The sequence below is a fragment of the Aethalodelphis obliquidens genome, unplaced genomic scaffold (genome assembly GCF_003676395.1).
Source record: "Aethalodelphis obliquidens isolate GAN/ISIS:26980383/991018 unplaced genomic scaffold, ASM367639v1 scaffold21, whole genome shotgun sequence".
In the NCBI taxonomy this organism is placed as follows: Eukaryota; Metazoa; Chordata; class Mammalia; order Artiodactyla; family Delphinidae; genus Aethalodelphis; species Aethalodelphis obliquidens.
In genome coordinates this window covers 28,249,642-28,265,239 of record NW_020837965.1, presented here as the reverse complement: position 1 = coordinate 28,265,239, position 15,598 = coordinate 28,249,642, and the positions used below count along the sequence as shown (strand labels likewise).

General features: G+C 62.2%; 1 protein-coding gene across 4 annotated transcripts in view; it reads right to left on the bottom strand.

Annotated features, from left to right (window-relative positions):
- Positions 1-9,902, bottom strand: part of MTA1 (metastasis associated 1) — a 37,828-nt gene extending 27,926 nt beyond the window's left edge. For 2 of the 4 annotated variants that reach the window (XM_027120810.1, XM_027120812.1), the window contains exon 1: positions 9,586-9,716. In XM_027120810.1, the coding sequence (XP_026976611.1) occupies positions 9,586-9,613 (28 nt within the window). In that variant the 5' untranslated portion in view covers positions 9,614-9,716. Of the gene's footprint in view, positions 1-9,585 lie in introns of all 4 variants that reach the window. The other 2 variants (XM_027120811.1, XM_027120809.1) reach the window with 2 other exon arrangements.
- Between the last annotated feature and the right edge of the window lie 5,696 nt (positions 9,903-15,598).

Here is a 15,598-nt window from a genome sequence, read left to right as displayed (position 1 = left end):
CACGCGAGCTCAGTAGTTACAGTGCATGGGCTTAGCTGCTCCGCGGCATGTGGGATCTTCCTGGACCAGGGGTCAAACCGGTGTCCCCTGCACTGGCAGGCGGATTCTTAACCACTGCACCACCAGGGAAGTCCTCAGCTTCCACTTCTGATAAAAATTCACAGAACTGATGACGGCTGACTCCTCGAGGCCAAGTGCAGCTCACCGCTGACACAACAGGTGGGATGAAGCACGAGACTCAACATTTTGCACAAACGCCTGCTGACAAGCAGCCCGACGGACCACGGGCTCCAGGCACCTGATGTGTTAACAAGCTTTGTCCAGGAGTCCAGCCGAGCCGTTCTGCTCCATACACCAAATTCTGTTCGCGCACACAGCAGTCTGTCCTACGAGTCAGTTCACGTGGGTCTGGAGGCTGAGAGGTCAGATGATCTGCCGTCTGCAAGCTGGGGACCGGAGCCAGTGGCGAGAATCAGCCTGAGTCCAAAGGCTGAGCACCAGGAAGCCCGATGTCCAAGGACAGGAGAGGATGGATGACCCAGTGCAACGAGCAGGATGCCAGCCCCGCGCCTCTCCGCGCCATCAGGCCCCACAGACTGGACGCTGCTGTGCTGGGAGGGCTCCGATCCAGGCTGACCTGTCCCACCATGCCCTGGTGGCCGCACCGGAAACGACGTCCCCCCGGCTCCCCGAGCCCAGCCGGGCAGACACAGCATCCTAGTAGAGCCCGCTTCAGTCGGCACGAGGCTGGCATTTTCCCCACTTCTTTGAACATCTCGGCTGTGCCTGGTCCAGGCGGACTCTTCACAGAGGCCGGTCTCCTCATGGGGAGCCCATCCCGCGCACCCCATGCCCACTCCCAGCCCCTCAACCCGGGCAACCAGCCTCCCAAAGGCTGCTCCTCGGCCAGCTGCCACCACCACGACTGAATGACGCCACCACCAGTAACCGGCTTCGCCTGCCCAGCCGATGAGCAAGCAGACCCCGCTGGAGGCTCTTGTCCGGTTCGCGAACTTCCGTGAAAGAGCCCTGCGGCTGCACCCACACACGCTGCGTCCCTTCGGCACAGCGCCCACGCCCCTAAAGCCACCACCTCCCAAGCCCGGGTGCCCTGCTCGCCCGGCGGGGACGGGGATGCAGACAGGGCTCCGAGCTGCCGAGTTACGACACGTAGGTGTGATTCGCAATGACGGCACCGCAGGTGGGCAGGTGAGCAAGTGAGGTGCCCTCACCACCGCTCGACCATACCGAGGCCCCGAAGCAGTGAGGACAAATGCAAGCGCACGAGCACGGCTCGTTCCAGCACGGCTTCATTTATGGGCACTGAGATTTGCATTTCATGGAATTTTCATGTGTCCTAAAGTATTCTTCTTTTGATTTTTTTTTCTCAACCATTTAAAAATGTAGGAACCATTCTTAGCTCATGAGTCACACGAGAACAGGCAGTGGGCCGCAGCCTGCCAGTCCCTGTAGCAGAGGACTCAGTCCTGGTGAAGATGCCAATTCTCCCCCACACTGATCTCAACCATAGTTTCAACGTGATCCCAATCAAGACTCCACAGTTTCTTTCTGTAGAAACCAATAAGCCGACCCTACCCTTTACAGGGGAATCCGGGACGCCAGAACAGGCTCCACAACGTGGAAAAGGACAGTCAGGGGATTCCCGGCGGTCCAGTGGTTAGGGCCCTGCACGCTCACTGCCAAGGGCCCGGTTCAGTCCCTGGCCAGGGAACCAAGATCCCGCAAGCTGCGTGGCACGACCAAAAAGAAAAAGAGAAAGGACAAAAGTTGGAGGATTCCCACCTGATCCAGATTTGCCGTGAAGCTACAGTAATCCAGACGGCGCGGATTGGCACAAGCATGGCCGCATCAATGGAAAAGAGAGGAGGAACAAAGGGCACCACGGCAAACGGGTTGGACCAAGGTGCCTACAGATGGGGGGCGGTCAAGAGGTTAACAGGTGGAGATGGACAACTGGACATTCACACGCAAAAGGGGAAGGACCCGAGAACCATCACCTCTACCACACACGAAACAATGAACTCAAAATGGGTCCTACACTTGCAAGTAAAACCTGGAACTATAAAAATTCTACAAGAAAACAGGATAAAATCGTTGTGGCCTTGGGGTAGGCAGACTCCACATACTTCTCTCTTGTAAACGAGAAAATTTGCAAAATACATATCTCGTAAACAACTGAAATCCAGAATATAAAAGAAACTCTCACAACTCAACAGTAAGTTTCTTTCCAATTTTAAAAACCAGGCAAAGGATTTGTCCGGACGCCTGACCAAAGGCACAGGAACGGCAAATAAACACGCGGAAAGGGGGCCAGCAGCACGGATGCTTAGGGAAACGTGAATCAAAACTCTAGTGAGATGACCTGTGTGCCAGTCAGACTCCTGTGCAGAGGACCCAGGACCCTCAGCATCGCTGCCGGGAGCACAGGAAAATAATGCCGCCGCCTTGGAAAGTAATGAGGCTGCACTGCGGACAGGCGACTCCACCAGGCAACCCCACCCCTGGGCACTTTCACCCACGAGAAACACCCATAAGAACAAACGTTCACACTCAAAGCTGAGCACAGGTGCTCACGGTCGGCTTCACTCAACCACCAAAACTGGAAATAGGGGCTTCCCTGGTGGCACAGTGGTTAAGAATCCGCCTGCCAATGCAGGGGACACGGGTTCGAGCCCTGGTCCGGGAAGATCCCACATGCCACAGAGCAACTAAGCCTGTATGCACCACAACTACTGAGCCTGTGCACCAGAGCCCGGGAGCCACAACTACTGAAGCCCACGTGCCTAGAGTCTGTGCTCCGCAACAAGAGAAGCCACGGCAATGAGAAGCCCGTGCACCACAACAAAGAGTAGCTCCGCTCGCCCCAACTAAAGAAAGCCCACGCGTAGCAACGAAGACCCAACGCAGCCAAAAATAAATAAAATAAATAAATAAAAAATTATATATAAAAAAAACCCCTGGAAATGGCCCAGCTGTGATCTGAATATCAGGTCCTTCCAAAAGTCACGCTGAAATCCTAACCCCAAAGCCATGGTATCTGGAGGCAGGGCCTTTGGGAGGTGCGTAGGTGGGGCCCGGAGTGGGATTAGTGCTCTTACAGGAGACCCCACAGAGCTCCCCAGACATCGAGGCTGCTGGAGCCTTGACCTGGGGCCTGCAGCCTTCAGAGCTGCAAGAAGTTGGCATCTGTGGCTGCCCAGCCCCCAGCGGCTCACGCCTCGTTACAGCAGCCTGAGGGACCGAGCCGGCCCCAATGTCCCTTCGCTGCTGAATACACCTCGGTACGTCCATTCGATGGAACCTATTCAGCAAGCAGAGGATGAGCCACCGACACGAGGACAAGTCCTGGACGCGCTGCACCCCATGAAGAAGCCAGCGTGCTGCATGACACCCTGTAAAGGCGATCTGCAGCAACAGGGGCAGATCGGGGCTGCCAGAGCTGGGGTGGGGCGCAGGCGGGCTGACTACAGAAGGCAAGAGGGACACTCGGGTCGTGGAAGCAGTCTAACCGCTTACCTCCCCCTCCTGGCCTGTTTAGGACCACACACGTGGAAGCGTGTGCGGCAGTTACACAACGGTGTGCGTCTGCCCAACTCAAAGAACCGCACACATAAAAGGGTGTTGAAAAGTGTACTTCAATAGACCCAAATTTAAATGTAAAAAATACACACAGGCCGTTCCTATTTGTCTCAGTAATGATGTACCCTAATGTCACCACTAACACCGAACTATCCTGAACTGAGCCATCGCCCCATGGGGAGCCCAGGGTCAGGGTCCCACCAGCCTCGGGCCACCTCTTCATCAGCAGATCGACACATAACCTGTCCTCTGTGAGAGTCCATTTAAAGACACTGTATCCGGTACGCATCACATCGTCCATTCATGAGTGCTGGGCCCGTAGCCTCCCTGCGCTTAAGGATACTGGACGCACTTCATGGCTATGCTGAGGGGCACTTGAAACACCGAAATCTCCAACTAAAAGCTCAAAAATTCAAGTGGCATGGTCCTAAACAGGCCGGGGGACCCATCCCTCGTGGCTCCACTCGTTACACATCAACCTTAGGGAGATGGCGGATTCGCAAAGACGATCCGTGAGGAGTGATGGGGCTGGACAGGATGTGTCCGCTGAGCAAGTGGGCGGGCTGGTCACAACCAGGAGGCCGCGCGAGGGGAGCCAGCGGGGACAGAGGCCCCACAAGAACACGGGCGCACACCCCAGGAGGGCCGCCAGACCCGTCAGCATCCCTCCAGAACCGCCTCCCACCAGGTCCCCTGGGGCTGGGGACCCCGCAGCGGGAACGGCGGGGCGCCGAAGGAAGCCAGACTCCTGACCCTGCAGGACCGTGTCCGCTTTCACCTGCTACACCTGGGCCCCCCCAAGCCCAGAGCCAGGACGCCTGCACGCGGGCCCCCTCCGCTCCTCTGTCCTCGCCCCGGCGGCTCCAGCTCCCCAGCCAGGCCTCCCGCGTACACACCCCGCTGGACGGAGGCCAGACCCTGACTGGAGGGGCAAGTGGCCGATGACCACGGGGCCCGGCCTCCCTCCAGGGGCTGGAGCACAGGGCGGAGGCTGACGGCCAGTCACGCGGGCGCCAGAGGCCGGGTCCCAGGCCTGAGCACGGCAGGTGTCCCGCACATCTCTGCAGACAGAGGGACAGAGCCGTCCTCACCCGCACGCCGGGGAAAGCCCGGCCGGTGCCCACGGCTGAGTTCACTGGAGCACGTCCCCCCGCGACCCTGAGCTGAACCCAGTCCCCTCCCACGGGGTGCGGCCGCCTCTGAGAGGCGACCTCCTGCGACCCCCAGGGGAGCCCCGCCCGCGCAGCCCGAGGAGCCCACTCTGCCCGACACCCACAGACGGACCCTCGGGGAGCCAGTGTGGCCGCCTGGACCCCTGCCTTGCAGAGGGCAGGCAGGTGGCGGGCCTGCCCTCCAGGGGTGCCGAGCGCGGGGGTCCCTCTGGGCGTGCCGCAGCCACGCCCCTCGCTCCCGAGGCAAGCAGCCCCCACCTCCGGTCACCACCGCCACACGCGTCACCCAGAGGAACCTGGGCCTCCATCTCAGGGGCCCATGCCCAGCTGGGACCCCCGCACAGCAACAAGAGGGCCAGGACCCAGTCGGGGGGCGATGGGGGGCCACCCAAGGGCGGAGCCGAATCGTGGGGCCCCGAAGATGCTGGGAGTTGACCCCCCACCGCAGGAACCACTAAGCAGTTTGAAGTAGGGGAGACGGAGCAGACCAGCTGCTCAGAAGGGTCATCTCCTCAGGCAGCCCAAGAATCGCAGCCAGGAGAGGATCAGGGAGCTGCAGGGCCGGGAGAGCAGGCGTCCCACGAGAAGGTACAGCTCCAACCTGCATCCCACTGACCGGGAGCAGGGAGGCCGCAGGGGCATGGCCAGCGCAAGACGATGGGCAGCATCCCCGAGGCCACCCCTGGAAGCCCCGCCCGCCAGGCCCTCCCCAGGAACCTCACCCCGACGTCAGCCTGGACCCCCCTGCTGTGGAGACGGCACCAGCACCCTCGTCCGTCCACACAGGGGCCCCCAGAGCCCCTGGAAGGCTGTGCCCACTGCTACAGGACACGGGCCCCCTGCTCCCTGAAGACAGACGGACAGGGGTGCAGGGCGGACAGAGACGGAAGGCAGGACAGGACATTGTGTACAACATCAAACTCTTGAGAGAAGGCAGGCTGGGGGTCATGGGGGGCCTCAGGGCACCCCACCACCCTCACCCCGCCCCGAACTTCAGCGGGAGACAGCTGGGAGGAGGGGCCCCTGTGCCAACCTCACCCAAGCCACCCTTCGGGCCCCGCATGCCAGCACCCACGTCCACATGTCCTGGGAAGGCCACTGCGCACTGCAGGGGTGCCCGCCCTGCCACGTGAGAACGTCCCTGCTGGCCCCGCACAAGTCTGGCATTCTCCCGCGTGTGGGTGTCTTACCTAGTCAAAAGTTAAAATTAAACAAACAAAGAAGCATTTCTGACAACAGGACAGGATACAGATGACAAAAGCAAAAACAGCAGGGGCAACGGAGACACTGTCAAGCTGCCTGGAGGACTAGGGTGTTCCTATCACCTTTTCAAAATATATTTTTAAAAATCAACTATCTGAAAGAATGGGGGTTAATTTCTTACAACGATAGAAGAAAAACAAGAGACGAGACCTGAGGGGAGATGGTTGCAGCCCGCCCATTAAAAACATACCCACCGCCCCAGTGACCGTGGTATCGGTGGCTCCTAGCTGTTGGTTTTTGCTTTCTGTCCTGAAACGTGACAGCACGTCTCTGCACAGAGACAAAAAGAGGTGCCCGTGGTGCCCTCAGTCCATGGCTGGTTCCAGAAGACTGGCCAGGTGCCCCCACTCCCCACGCAGAGCGCAGACCCCAGAGGAAGAGGGTTCGTGGACCCTGACCCCGCCACCCGCGTCCAGGCCTCCTCCACCACATTTGCTGTCACCGCCGAAGGCTGGGTCACTTCCCGGGGAAGAACCAGGCCCTGTCCCCTCCCAGGCTGACCCACTCCGCCCAGCCAGTCAGCTGGCACAGAGCTGCAGCCATGCCTTCGCCCCACCCAGACATCCTGGCAGGGCCTCGGGACGGCCCGCCAGGTAGAATGCAGGCCACCCAGAGAACGCTGGACTCTGCTAACTACTTTCTAGTGCCTGTCCCTCCCATGCGATATTTGGTACAAACTTACGCTAAGAAACTGTTTATCTGAAATCCAAACTGAACGGGCATCCTGTACTTTCCCGGCTGAGTCTGGCACCTTTGGAAAAGGTAGAGCATCCTGAGTGGAGACAACAGGGGCGGCGGGGAGGGGGGCTTTCCCAGACTCTGCTCCTGCAGTGCCCCCCAGGCCAGAGCAGGCTGCCCAGGCAGGGCCAAACCCCAGCAAGAGAGGGGCGTACCTTCCTCTGTCTGGGCCCTGAGAAATCCAGACACCGCCCCCCAACCCCGAGCAAGCAGCACCTCAGGACAGGGTGCCAACCTGCCAACACCCCGCCCACCGGAACCACTGGCCTTGCAGACCTGGGGCAGCGCCTTGGGATTCCATACAGAAACTGGGGACGGAACTGCAGGGACCAAGAGGGAGTCCAAGTGGAAGCGGTCCTGCAACGCAGGCCCTGGGAGGGCCTCCAGGACACCCTCAGGGGGACACGCAGACCGCTCCCCTGGAGGAGGCACCGCAGGACACAGAGATCCTGGTCAACACCGTGGGGAAACTGAGGCACGGGAAGGTCTGAGGGTGGCCAGGCCCCCACTGACTTCGCAGCCAGATAGGTGGCTTGAAGCCCATATGTCAAGGAGTGGACACAAGTGGCGATCGGGGCATCCACGGCCTGGATGGGGCAGGGACAGCTCCCCTTGGAACCAGTCCCCACAGGCAGGCACGGTGGAGGTCCCACCCACTGAAGCAGGGGCTGGCAGAAGTGCCTGGCAGCGGGTGAAAGTGCAGCAGGGGCCAGCTGAGGGCCTCCAGCCCCCAGCCGCCGCCACCTCCTCCTGCAGCCTCCGTGCCTCCTCCAACCAGGAGCTGGGCGCCTCCGTTCTGCGGACACTGCTTCGTTTATTCAGCGTGCCGACGTGACTGCAGGGCCAGCGCCTGGGATGGGAGGTAAGACCACACCTGCCGAGGGGCTTCCGGCTGGCTAAACCCAAGGGGGCACCGGGCGAGCTGGAGGGTGGGAAGACCGGAGGGGCCTCAGGCTGCGCAGGAGGCCAGGAGGGGTCTGCACTGCGGAAAGGTGGCCCAAGAGGGCACGGGTTCGAGGAGCACTGAACGGGCAGCTGCAAGGGAGGCAGGAGCCCTGGGCTGCGCAGCTGGGGTGAGGCAGAGGCCGAAGCTACCGGGGCGGAGAAGGCGGCTCGGTCCTGGGGGTGACCCTCCCGCCTCCATCCACAGACGGCAGGCTCCTGCTTGGAGTGGCGAGGCTAGGAAATGAACAGGCCCCTCCGAGAAGGGCCCCTACACTGCAGCCTGCTCCCCACAGGCGTCCGCCAGGAGCCTGAGCTACATGGGGTACAGGCCCCCATTCCCATGACCACCTCTGAGCCAGAGAGAGCAAGGGAGGGCCTGCCGGCCGGGCAGGTGCTGCACTGACCCCCTGCACAGATGGGGGTTTACGCCCAAGGTGACAAGGCTGGCCTGACACTCGGGGTCACCTGGCCAGAGAGAGCGCAGACTGAGGACAGAGGACACTTGGTAAGCGAGGCCAGCGCCGTCCTCAGCCCTGACACACTCCACCAAAGGTGGGCAAGTGAGCATCTCAGGCTCAGAGAGGGTGGGCACCTCACCTCCCTGTGAAGGACCAGCTCAGAACCCCATGGAAAACCCGCGGCACAGCCTCCCGGAGCCCCCGCCCCACGAAGAGGGACAAGGCCCAAAGCCGGCGGCTTCCTGGGGCCCAACTGGGAGGACGAACAGCCCAGGAAGCCGGCCCCCCAGGGCCTCAGCCAGCTCAGCGACCCCCTAACCGGGGGGCTACCTGCCCCTTCTGCACCCTTGCAAGGCACCTCCCTGCTGGGCTGGGGAAACAGGACGCAGCAGAAAGTCTGGGGGTGTCTTAGAAAAGCATGCTCGGGGTGACCACAGGCTGCTGAGGACCCGGAGAGGGAACCCTGCTAGGGGAAGCCGCCAAGCACACGCCCGGCCCAAGGGGTAGCTCAGCCGCCCCTGGGCTCCCACGCATGGGGCTCCCCACCCCAGAGGGGACCCACTCCCCACCCCAGCACCCGAGCCAGCCCTGCCTGCCCCGGTGGGCACTCCACACCCCTGCGGCCCCCAAACTCCCGCTCCCAGGAGGGCAGCCAGCACCGCCCCCCCCAGACCATGTGCTCCAGCTCTGCTCCGGGGTCGGGGGCTCCCGCCAGGTCGCTGGCCCGGAAGCATGCTCTGCGACTTCAGAGCCTTCCACAGTTCCTCTGCCAGGGCCCAACAGGCTACACGGTCGGCCCCCAACAGGTGGGCAGAGCCCCCGCCTCCCTGGTGCGCCGCTCGGCCACTACCCGCACCGGCTCGTGAGGGCCGGCCCAAGGGGTCACTTCGGGTTGGGATGAACATGGCCGAGGCAGAGGTGGCGGAGGAGGAACAGGCTGCTCAGAAAGGGGGGGAGGAGAAGGAGATGGGGTGGGGTATAGAAGAGTGGGTGAGCGCTGCCGGGGGAGGGGGAAGGACGGCCCAGCCGGGACGGCCTGCAGTGGGGGAGGGGTGCAGAGGCGGAGGGAGGGGACCAGAAGTGGGCCGATGGGGGGGCTGGGCCGATGGGGAGGCGGGCGGAGGAGGGGAAGGGGAAGAAGGGAAAATGGGGGAGGGAGGGATACGACGGGGGACCCGGGCAGGGGGTGCAGAGGGGGCCCGGGCGGAGGTATGGCGAGGCCCGGGGCGGCGGTTTGGGACCGAGGCAGGGAGGGGAGGAGACATGGGGGACGGAATGGGGCCCGGGGGGGATGGGGACCCGGCGGGGACTGGGGGGATGGGGGCCGGCGGGGCCCGGGGTGGCAGGGTCGGGCCCGCGGCGCATAAAGGCGGCGGCGGCGGCGGCGGGCGGACAGGCGGCGGCCTTACCTCCGACCCTGTACATGTTGGCGGCCATGTCCGGCGGCGGCGGCGGAGGCCGCAGGCTGGGCCGGGCTGGGCGCGGGGCTCGGCGCGGGCGGCCGGGAAAATGGAGGCGCGCGGGCGCGAGGCGCGGGGGCGCGAGCGGGCGGGCGGTTTAAAGGGGCCGCGCTGCTGCTGCCGCCGCTGCTGCCGCCGCCGCCGCCGCCGCCGCCTCCGCCACCGCCGCCGCCGCTGCCGCCGCTGCCGCCGCCGCCGCCGCCGCCGCCGAGGCCGCGCAGGGACCGAGGGCCGCGGTGCGGGCGGGAGAGGAAGAGGAGGAGCGGCCGCGAGGAGGGAGGGGCCTCGGGCGCCACCGCCCACCGAGTGGGCGGTTACCCGACCCGCGGCCGCGCGCTCCCGGACGCCTGCCCGCGCCCCCCGGGTCTTCCCCAAGCCCCTCCCCGCAGCGGCCCCCACCAGCCGTCCACGCCGGTCCGAGTCCTTCCTGAGCTTCCCGCTCCTCCTTCCCACCCTCCCTCCTGTCGCAGGGTCCCCTCCGAGTCCCTCACTTCCCTGAAGCGCAGCGGCCCAGCCGCGGCCTCTTGACTCCCGGCCCGGCCCTCTCCGCTCACGGCAGGGGCCTTTGTCCCTGCCCCACTGCCCAGCCCCACGCGCCGCCCGGACAGCGGCGGCGCCCCCATCCCACCTCCGTGCGGGCACTGCCTCCGTGGACTGTGGCCCGAGGAGAAGGCCAAGGGAGGCGCGTGGCCGTGCCCAGAGGACCCTCTGCAAGGCCCCGCCTGAGAGCGGGGGTCCCGCAGGCCTCTCTGACACGGCCCAGAGCCCGCGGCTGGTGGGGCGGGGGGCGGTGCGTGCCCAGTACAGCGAGTCTGGACGGGCCCCTGTGGGTGAGACACCTGCCTGTCCTCCCCAGGCCCGGCAGAACCTGCAACCGAGTGTGAGCTTAAGGTCCGAGGATGGTGGGGAGCGCGGTGGCCTGGGCGCACCCCGCAAGGAAAAGCAGTGGGTGCAGGGGGGAGTCCCGGGTGGAGAGTAGCGGGTTCCCGGCCACGGTGGGAGCCAGGACCAACCTGGCTGCTAGGAGGCCAGCGGAGGGAGGTGTCGGGGCCCCAGGGTGACTGCCTTGTCCACTCAGGGACATCCCTTCGAGACACGGAGGGGAGTGGCGAAGGGGTGGAGCTCAGGAGAGGCCCCCGGCCGAGCACCTCCACCGTGATTGACGGCGGCTGCAAGGGAGGAGCTTAGGACTGAGGATATCTAGGCAGGTTCCCCAAGCGGGGGCGCTGGGGGTGGAATGGTCTCCCTCCCCCAGGCCCCCGTCCTAGCTTCGTGGCTTGCATCTCCTCATCTGAACAGCGAAGGTGCAGCATGAAGTCCCCTTCCACCTACACCTAACAAGTCGACCATAAAGTTAGTTAAGAACCACGGATAAGTGCCCAGGCAGGGCTTTCAGCTTTCCGCAGGGCCGCCCGCCTGCCAGCTGCGGGGAGAAGCAACAAAGGGCGGGGGCTGTTCTCCTCCCTGGACGGGGCCGTGGGGGTGAGCGGCAGTCCGGGCTGACCTCCACCGGAAGCAAAGCCACGGGCCGCGTCTCAGGGAAGCCGCTGGAATAACAGGTCTCCCCGCTTCCAAAGCACAGTGACGTCTAATAAACCCTCGGGAGACAGCACAGAGCCCCCGCTCCTCCGTTGGCTTCCACACTGCTTTCCCCTCTCCAGACTAACAAAAAAGGGAGATTGCATGCAATGCCCAGCCCTTACACCAGCTCAGCGGCAGGCCAACAGACCAGAGACACCTTGCAAAAAAGACTTAGGAATTCATCCATTTAGTAGCAGAGGAAGTAGACATTCAGGAGAGAGCCGGGAGGGTGTGTGAAGGTGTGGCCAAGTCCACGGCCTCAAGGACAGCAGGGGGCGGGGGTGAGGCACAGCGGAAGAGACCTGAAGAAGCAGAAGACAACTCCACAGGAGCCCTGGAATCTTAGGAGCTTGACAGAACATGAGATCGGTAATCAGAAGTCAGAGAGTAGATGGCGGGACAGCAGAACGAGAGCAAGGTTTAGGAGCTGAGAAAACACAGTTCCTCAAAATCACGCCGTCGCTAGAACAAGAAACAGTGAGGGGCAGGATGTCGGGCGACTAACAGGGACGGCTGTGCGGTCCAGTGGGGAGCGGGGGAGAGGTAATAAACATGACATTACGGGCCTTGAAGACAAAGTGATGAGGGTCAGGGGACAGGGTGATCATAGTGAGGGCACTGTTTGGAGAGGCTGGGACATTGCTGAAGGAGGGACCCATGGGAGTCCAACGGTGGGTGAAGTGGCCCAGAGGCCACTCGACAGGGCTGCGTCCTTGTGCAGGGCCTGGAGAGTCCCGAGTGACCTGAGCTGACCTCTGGTGAGGGATGGGAGAAGCAGCAGCAGATGTGGAGGCAAGAGGCCTCAGAGGAAGGCACACGGTGCCAGAGGCCGTGCACGGTTAGATAAAACACTCAGAGACTCACTACAGGAAAGTTCCCCTGGAGTCACCTGGGAGCCTCCAGGACCACGGTGGGGTGCAAGTCACACGGAGACCCACCTCGCCTGCTTACTGAACTTCAGGGATTCTTAGAAGTGTTTTTCAGAGAAAGCATGTCACATACAAAAACAAAACCCCAAGTTGGCCCTGCTCTCTCCAGCAACATTCAAAGCCTGAAGAGCAAATTGCGAGGGTAAGAAAGCTAAACTGAAGAATCCTGCCCCAGCCAAGTTCTCACGCGGGTTTAAAGGCCTCAGGGAAACATTTTTAAACCTAGAAGAACCTGAGAAATAAAGTTCTTTAAAAATGTGAAAGCTGACCTTTAAGACAGCCAATAAAGATGTAATTGAAACGAAGACTGAGTGGGCAGGTGCTGGCGGTGAGCTCGGCCCCCCAGTGGGATGCGGATATGACACGTGGAACGCAGGGGACGGGAGTGACTTTGCAAGGTGGGCCGGGGCCAGAGGGGAGGTGCCGGCACCCTTCACCGTTCAAAGCCCGGCATCGGATGGACGCACACCACCCAAACCCCAGTGACACCCATCTCTCAATGTTTGTTGTAACTTCTAAAAATAATCTTAGCAAAATCTTGTAAATTTGGGGTGAAGAAGCGTTCATCTAATTTCAGCGATCATGTTTTCCCTTAAAATTAAATTTTTAAAAATTTGAAAGAATTCTACACTTATTCTGTATTTTTTTTAAGATTCTTTTTTTGATGTGGACCATTTTTAGTCTTTATTGAATTGTTACAATATTGCTTCTGTTTTATGTTTTGGTTTCTTGGCCACGAGGCATGTGGGATCTCAGCTCCCCGACCAGGGATCGAACACGCACCCTCTGCATTGGAAGGCGAAGTCTTAACCACTGGACAGCCAGGCAAGTCCCTATTCTGTATTTCCATATATCCTCTCGCCTCTGCCTAGGCCTTTAGAAATATCTGAACAACCTCCACCTAATGTCGACAGCGGTCCTCTCGATGATGAAATTGTGGGCGAGATTTTTAAACTTTATTGTTGGATTGCTGAATAGTGAGCAAGTGTTCTTGTAAAGCCAATGAACTCATTTTTTTCAACTGGCAACACTGGGCAGTGACTGTCTGTGGCCCTCAGTAGGGCACGAACTACACACACCTCCCAGGCGCCCTGCCAGCCCTTGGGGGGGGTGGCGGGGCGTGCCCTGTGGGCTGGGCTGGGGGGCTCCCTTTTCTGCCTGGGGTGTCCAGAGTGGCCTCTGCTCCTGCTCTGAGCCCACCTGATCCACGAGAACAGGCGGGTGCTAGGGTACAAGGGAGACCACACAGGAGGGTGGCCGTCCTCTCTGCCACAGGAGAACCTAAGCAGACCCCCGGCCCGGGGGTGTCACTGTGAGTCTGGGGAGGTGCATTGCTCCTCCTAGACTTCAGGAAGGGACCTCCCGGTTGGGAAGCAGAGTAAAGGGACACTGCAATGTCCACTGTCAGCAGTGACTGGGGGCAGTGTCCTAACCAGAGTGGTGCTGTCTGACCTGTCTGCTGGGTGACACCCTCCTCTCATCCGGGTTCCCAGGCCCCCTTAGACCCTCCTCTCTTCCAGGGGCTCCCAGCTGGGTCACTGGTGACGTTGGGACCGGTCATTCTCAGCTGGGGGTGGGGGGGGCGGCGTCCTCTGCTCTTGGGATGTTGTGCAGGCCCCAGCCTCCAGCCACTCGATGCCAGAGTGCCCCTCCCTCCGACATGTCACATCTTCACCCCAAACCTGTGGCCGTGCTGGGTTACGTGGCAAGGGGGGAGTTGAGGTTGCTAACCAGGTGGCCTTAAAATGCTATCCTGGGGTGTCCAGGCGGCCCATCATCACAGGGTCCTTAAAAGCGGAGGACGAGGTGCTGCGCTGCTGGCTTTGGAGATGGAGGACGGGGCCCCGAGCCAAGGTGTGCGGGCGTCCCGAGGAGCTGGAGAAGGCTGGAGCCCCCGCAGGAAGGCAGCCCTGCCCACGCCCTCGTCTCAGCCCAGCGAGACCCGTTTCAGACTCCTACAGAACTTAACGTCCATGGATTTGTGTGAAGACACTAAGTCTGCGGAAACTTGTTAGGGCAGCGATAGGAAGCCAACACGCCCAGGGTGACGACGAAACCATCTCCGGCACTGCCACCCGTCCTGGGGCTCCACGCCTTACTGGAGCGGGCCACGGGCTCCACCAGGGGAGCCCCGCGACTTCTGCTGCTGTGGTGGTCCCAGAGGGGGAGACCTGGTGCAGAGGAGAGGCCCTGAGACCACTCGCAGGACAGAGGGCCGGCCAGCCCAGCATCCTGGACCCACCCCATCCGACTGCGGCCTCATGAGACACCCTAAGTGAGACCAAGAGACCTGCAGGGTGAGCCCAGTGAGGCCCTGGCCACGAAGTCCTTTAAGGCCGCTTGGGGCAGAGAACTCCACAGCACTTGTCACCTCTATCGCAACTGTTGGCACTTCAGCATGGGAGGGGGTCCTCCTGGCCAGCACGGAGCCTGGCCCAGAGCAGGTTCTGGCCTTTGACACCTATCCCCACTTCACCAGGGTCCCTGAGGAGGAGGGGGAGGGAGTCGCGGTGTCCCCCAGGGCCCAGCCTACCCTCACGTCCACCCTTCTCCCCCACGTCTTAGGACACCTCCCCCAGCCCCAGCCTCCACCCCACATCCCTGCGGCCCACCACTAACCCTAGGGGTCTAGGGATCCTGAGAAAGGCACAGGCCTGGAACAAGATTACACTCAGGGGACCCCAGAGACAACGGGGTGGGGGCCTAGCTGCATGATCTTGGAAGGCTTCCTGGAGGAGGGGCCTGAGCTGAGGCCAGGATGGGCAGGTGGGGTCGCAGCACCTCAGCAGCTGGCTCTGGGAGGGAGGCAGAAACCCGGGCGTTGCCCTCACCCTGGGCCTGGGGGCGGGGGTTGATGACCTCATCCTGCCCAGAGCCCCCCTCCCTCACGGCCACCCACACACGCTGCCCCCAGTCAGCCCCTGAGTGTCAGTCACCAAGTCCGGGGGATGGCGCCGCACCTGCCGCCCTCCTTCCACCCCGCCCCCCACGGGCTGGGAGCCTATCATCACCTCCCTTCTTCCCCTCCTCCCACTTCCTCTTCCCCTCCAGCTTGGTCTCCCCAAAATGCAGCCCCATGTTACCCCCAGCCCAGAACCCACCCACCCACCCCTCAACCTCGGGGCACAGGCAGACACCGTGGCAGGCCAGGGCCAGCTCCTCGCAGCTGCCCCACCCTGCCTTCTCAGGCCCTGTTCCGCTACAAGCTCCCTGTGCGGAGACGGGTGGCATCACCTCCTCCAGGAAGCCTCCCTCTGTGTTGGGAACCTCCTTGGCTCCCGCAGGCTCTGGGCTTCTCCCCATCACGGCATCACCCCCGAGTTACACGTGCCCCTGGGGGCCTCCTGGAGAGGCAGTGCTCCTGGCCTGGGCGGGCACCAGTACCAAGCAGTTCATGACCAGAACCTCCTCGCTCCCGGAAGATCGCTGGTCCCACCTCACTGCCCCCTGCA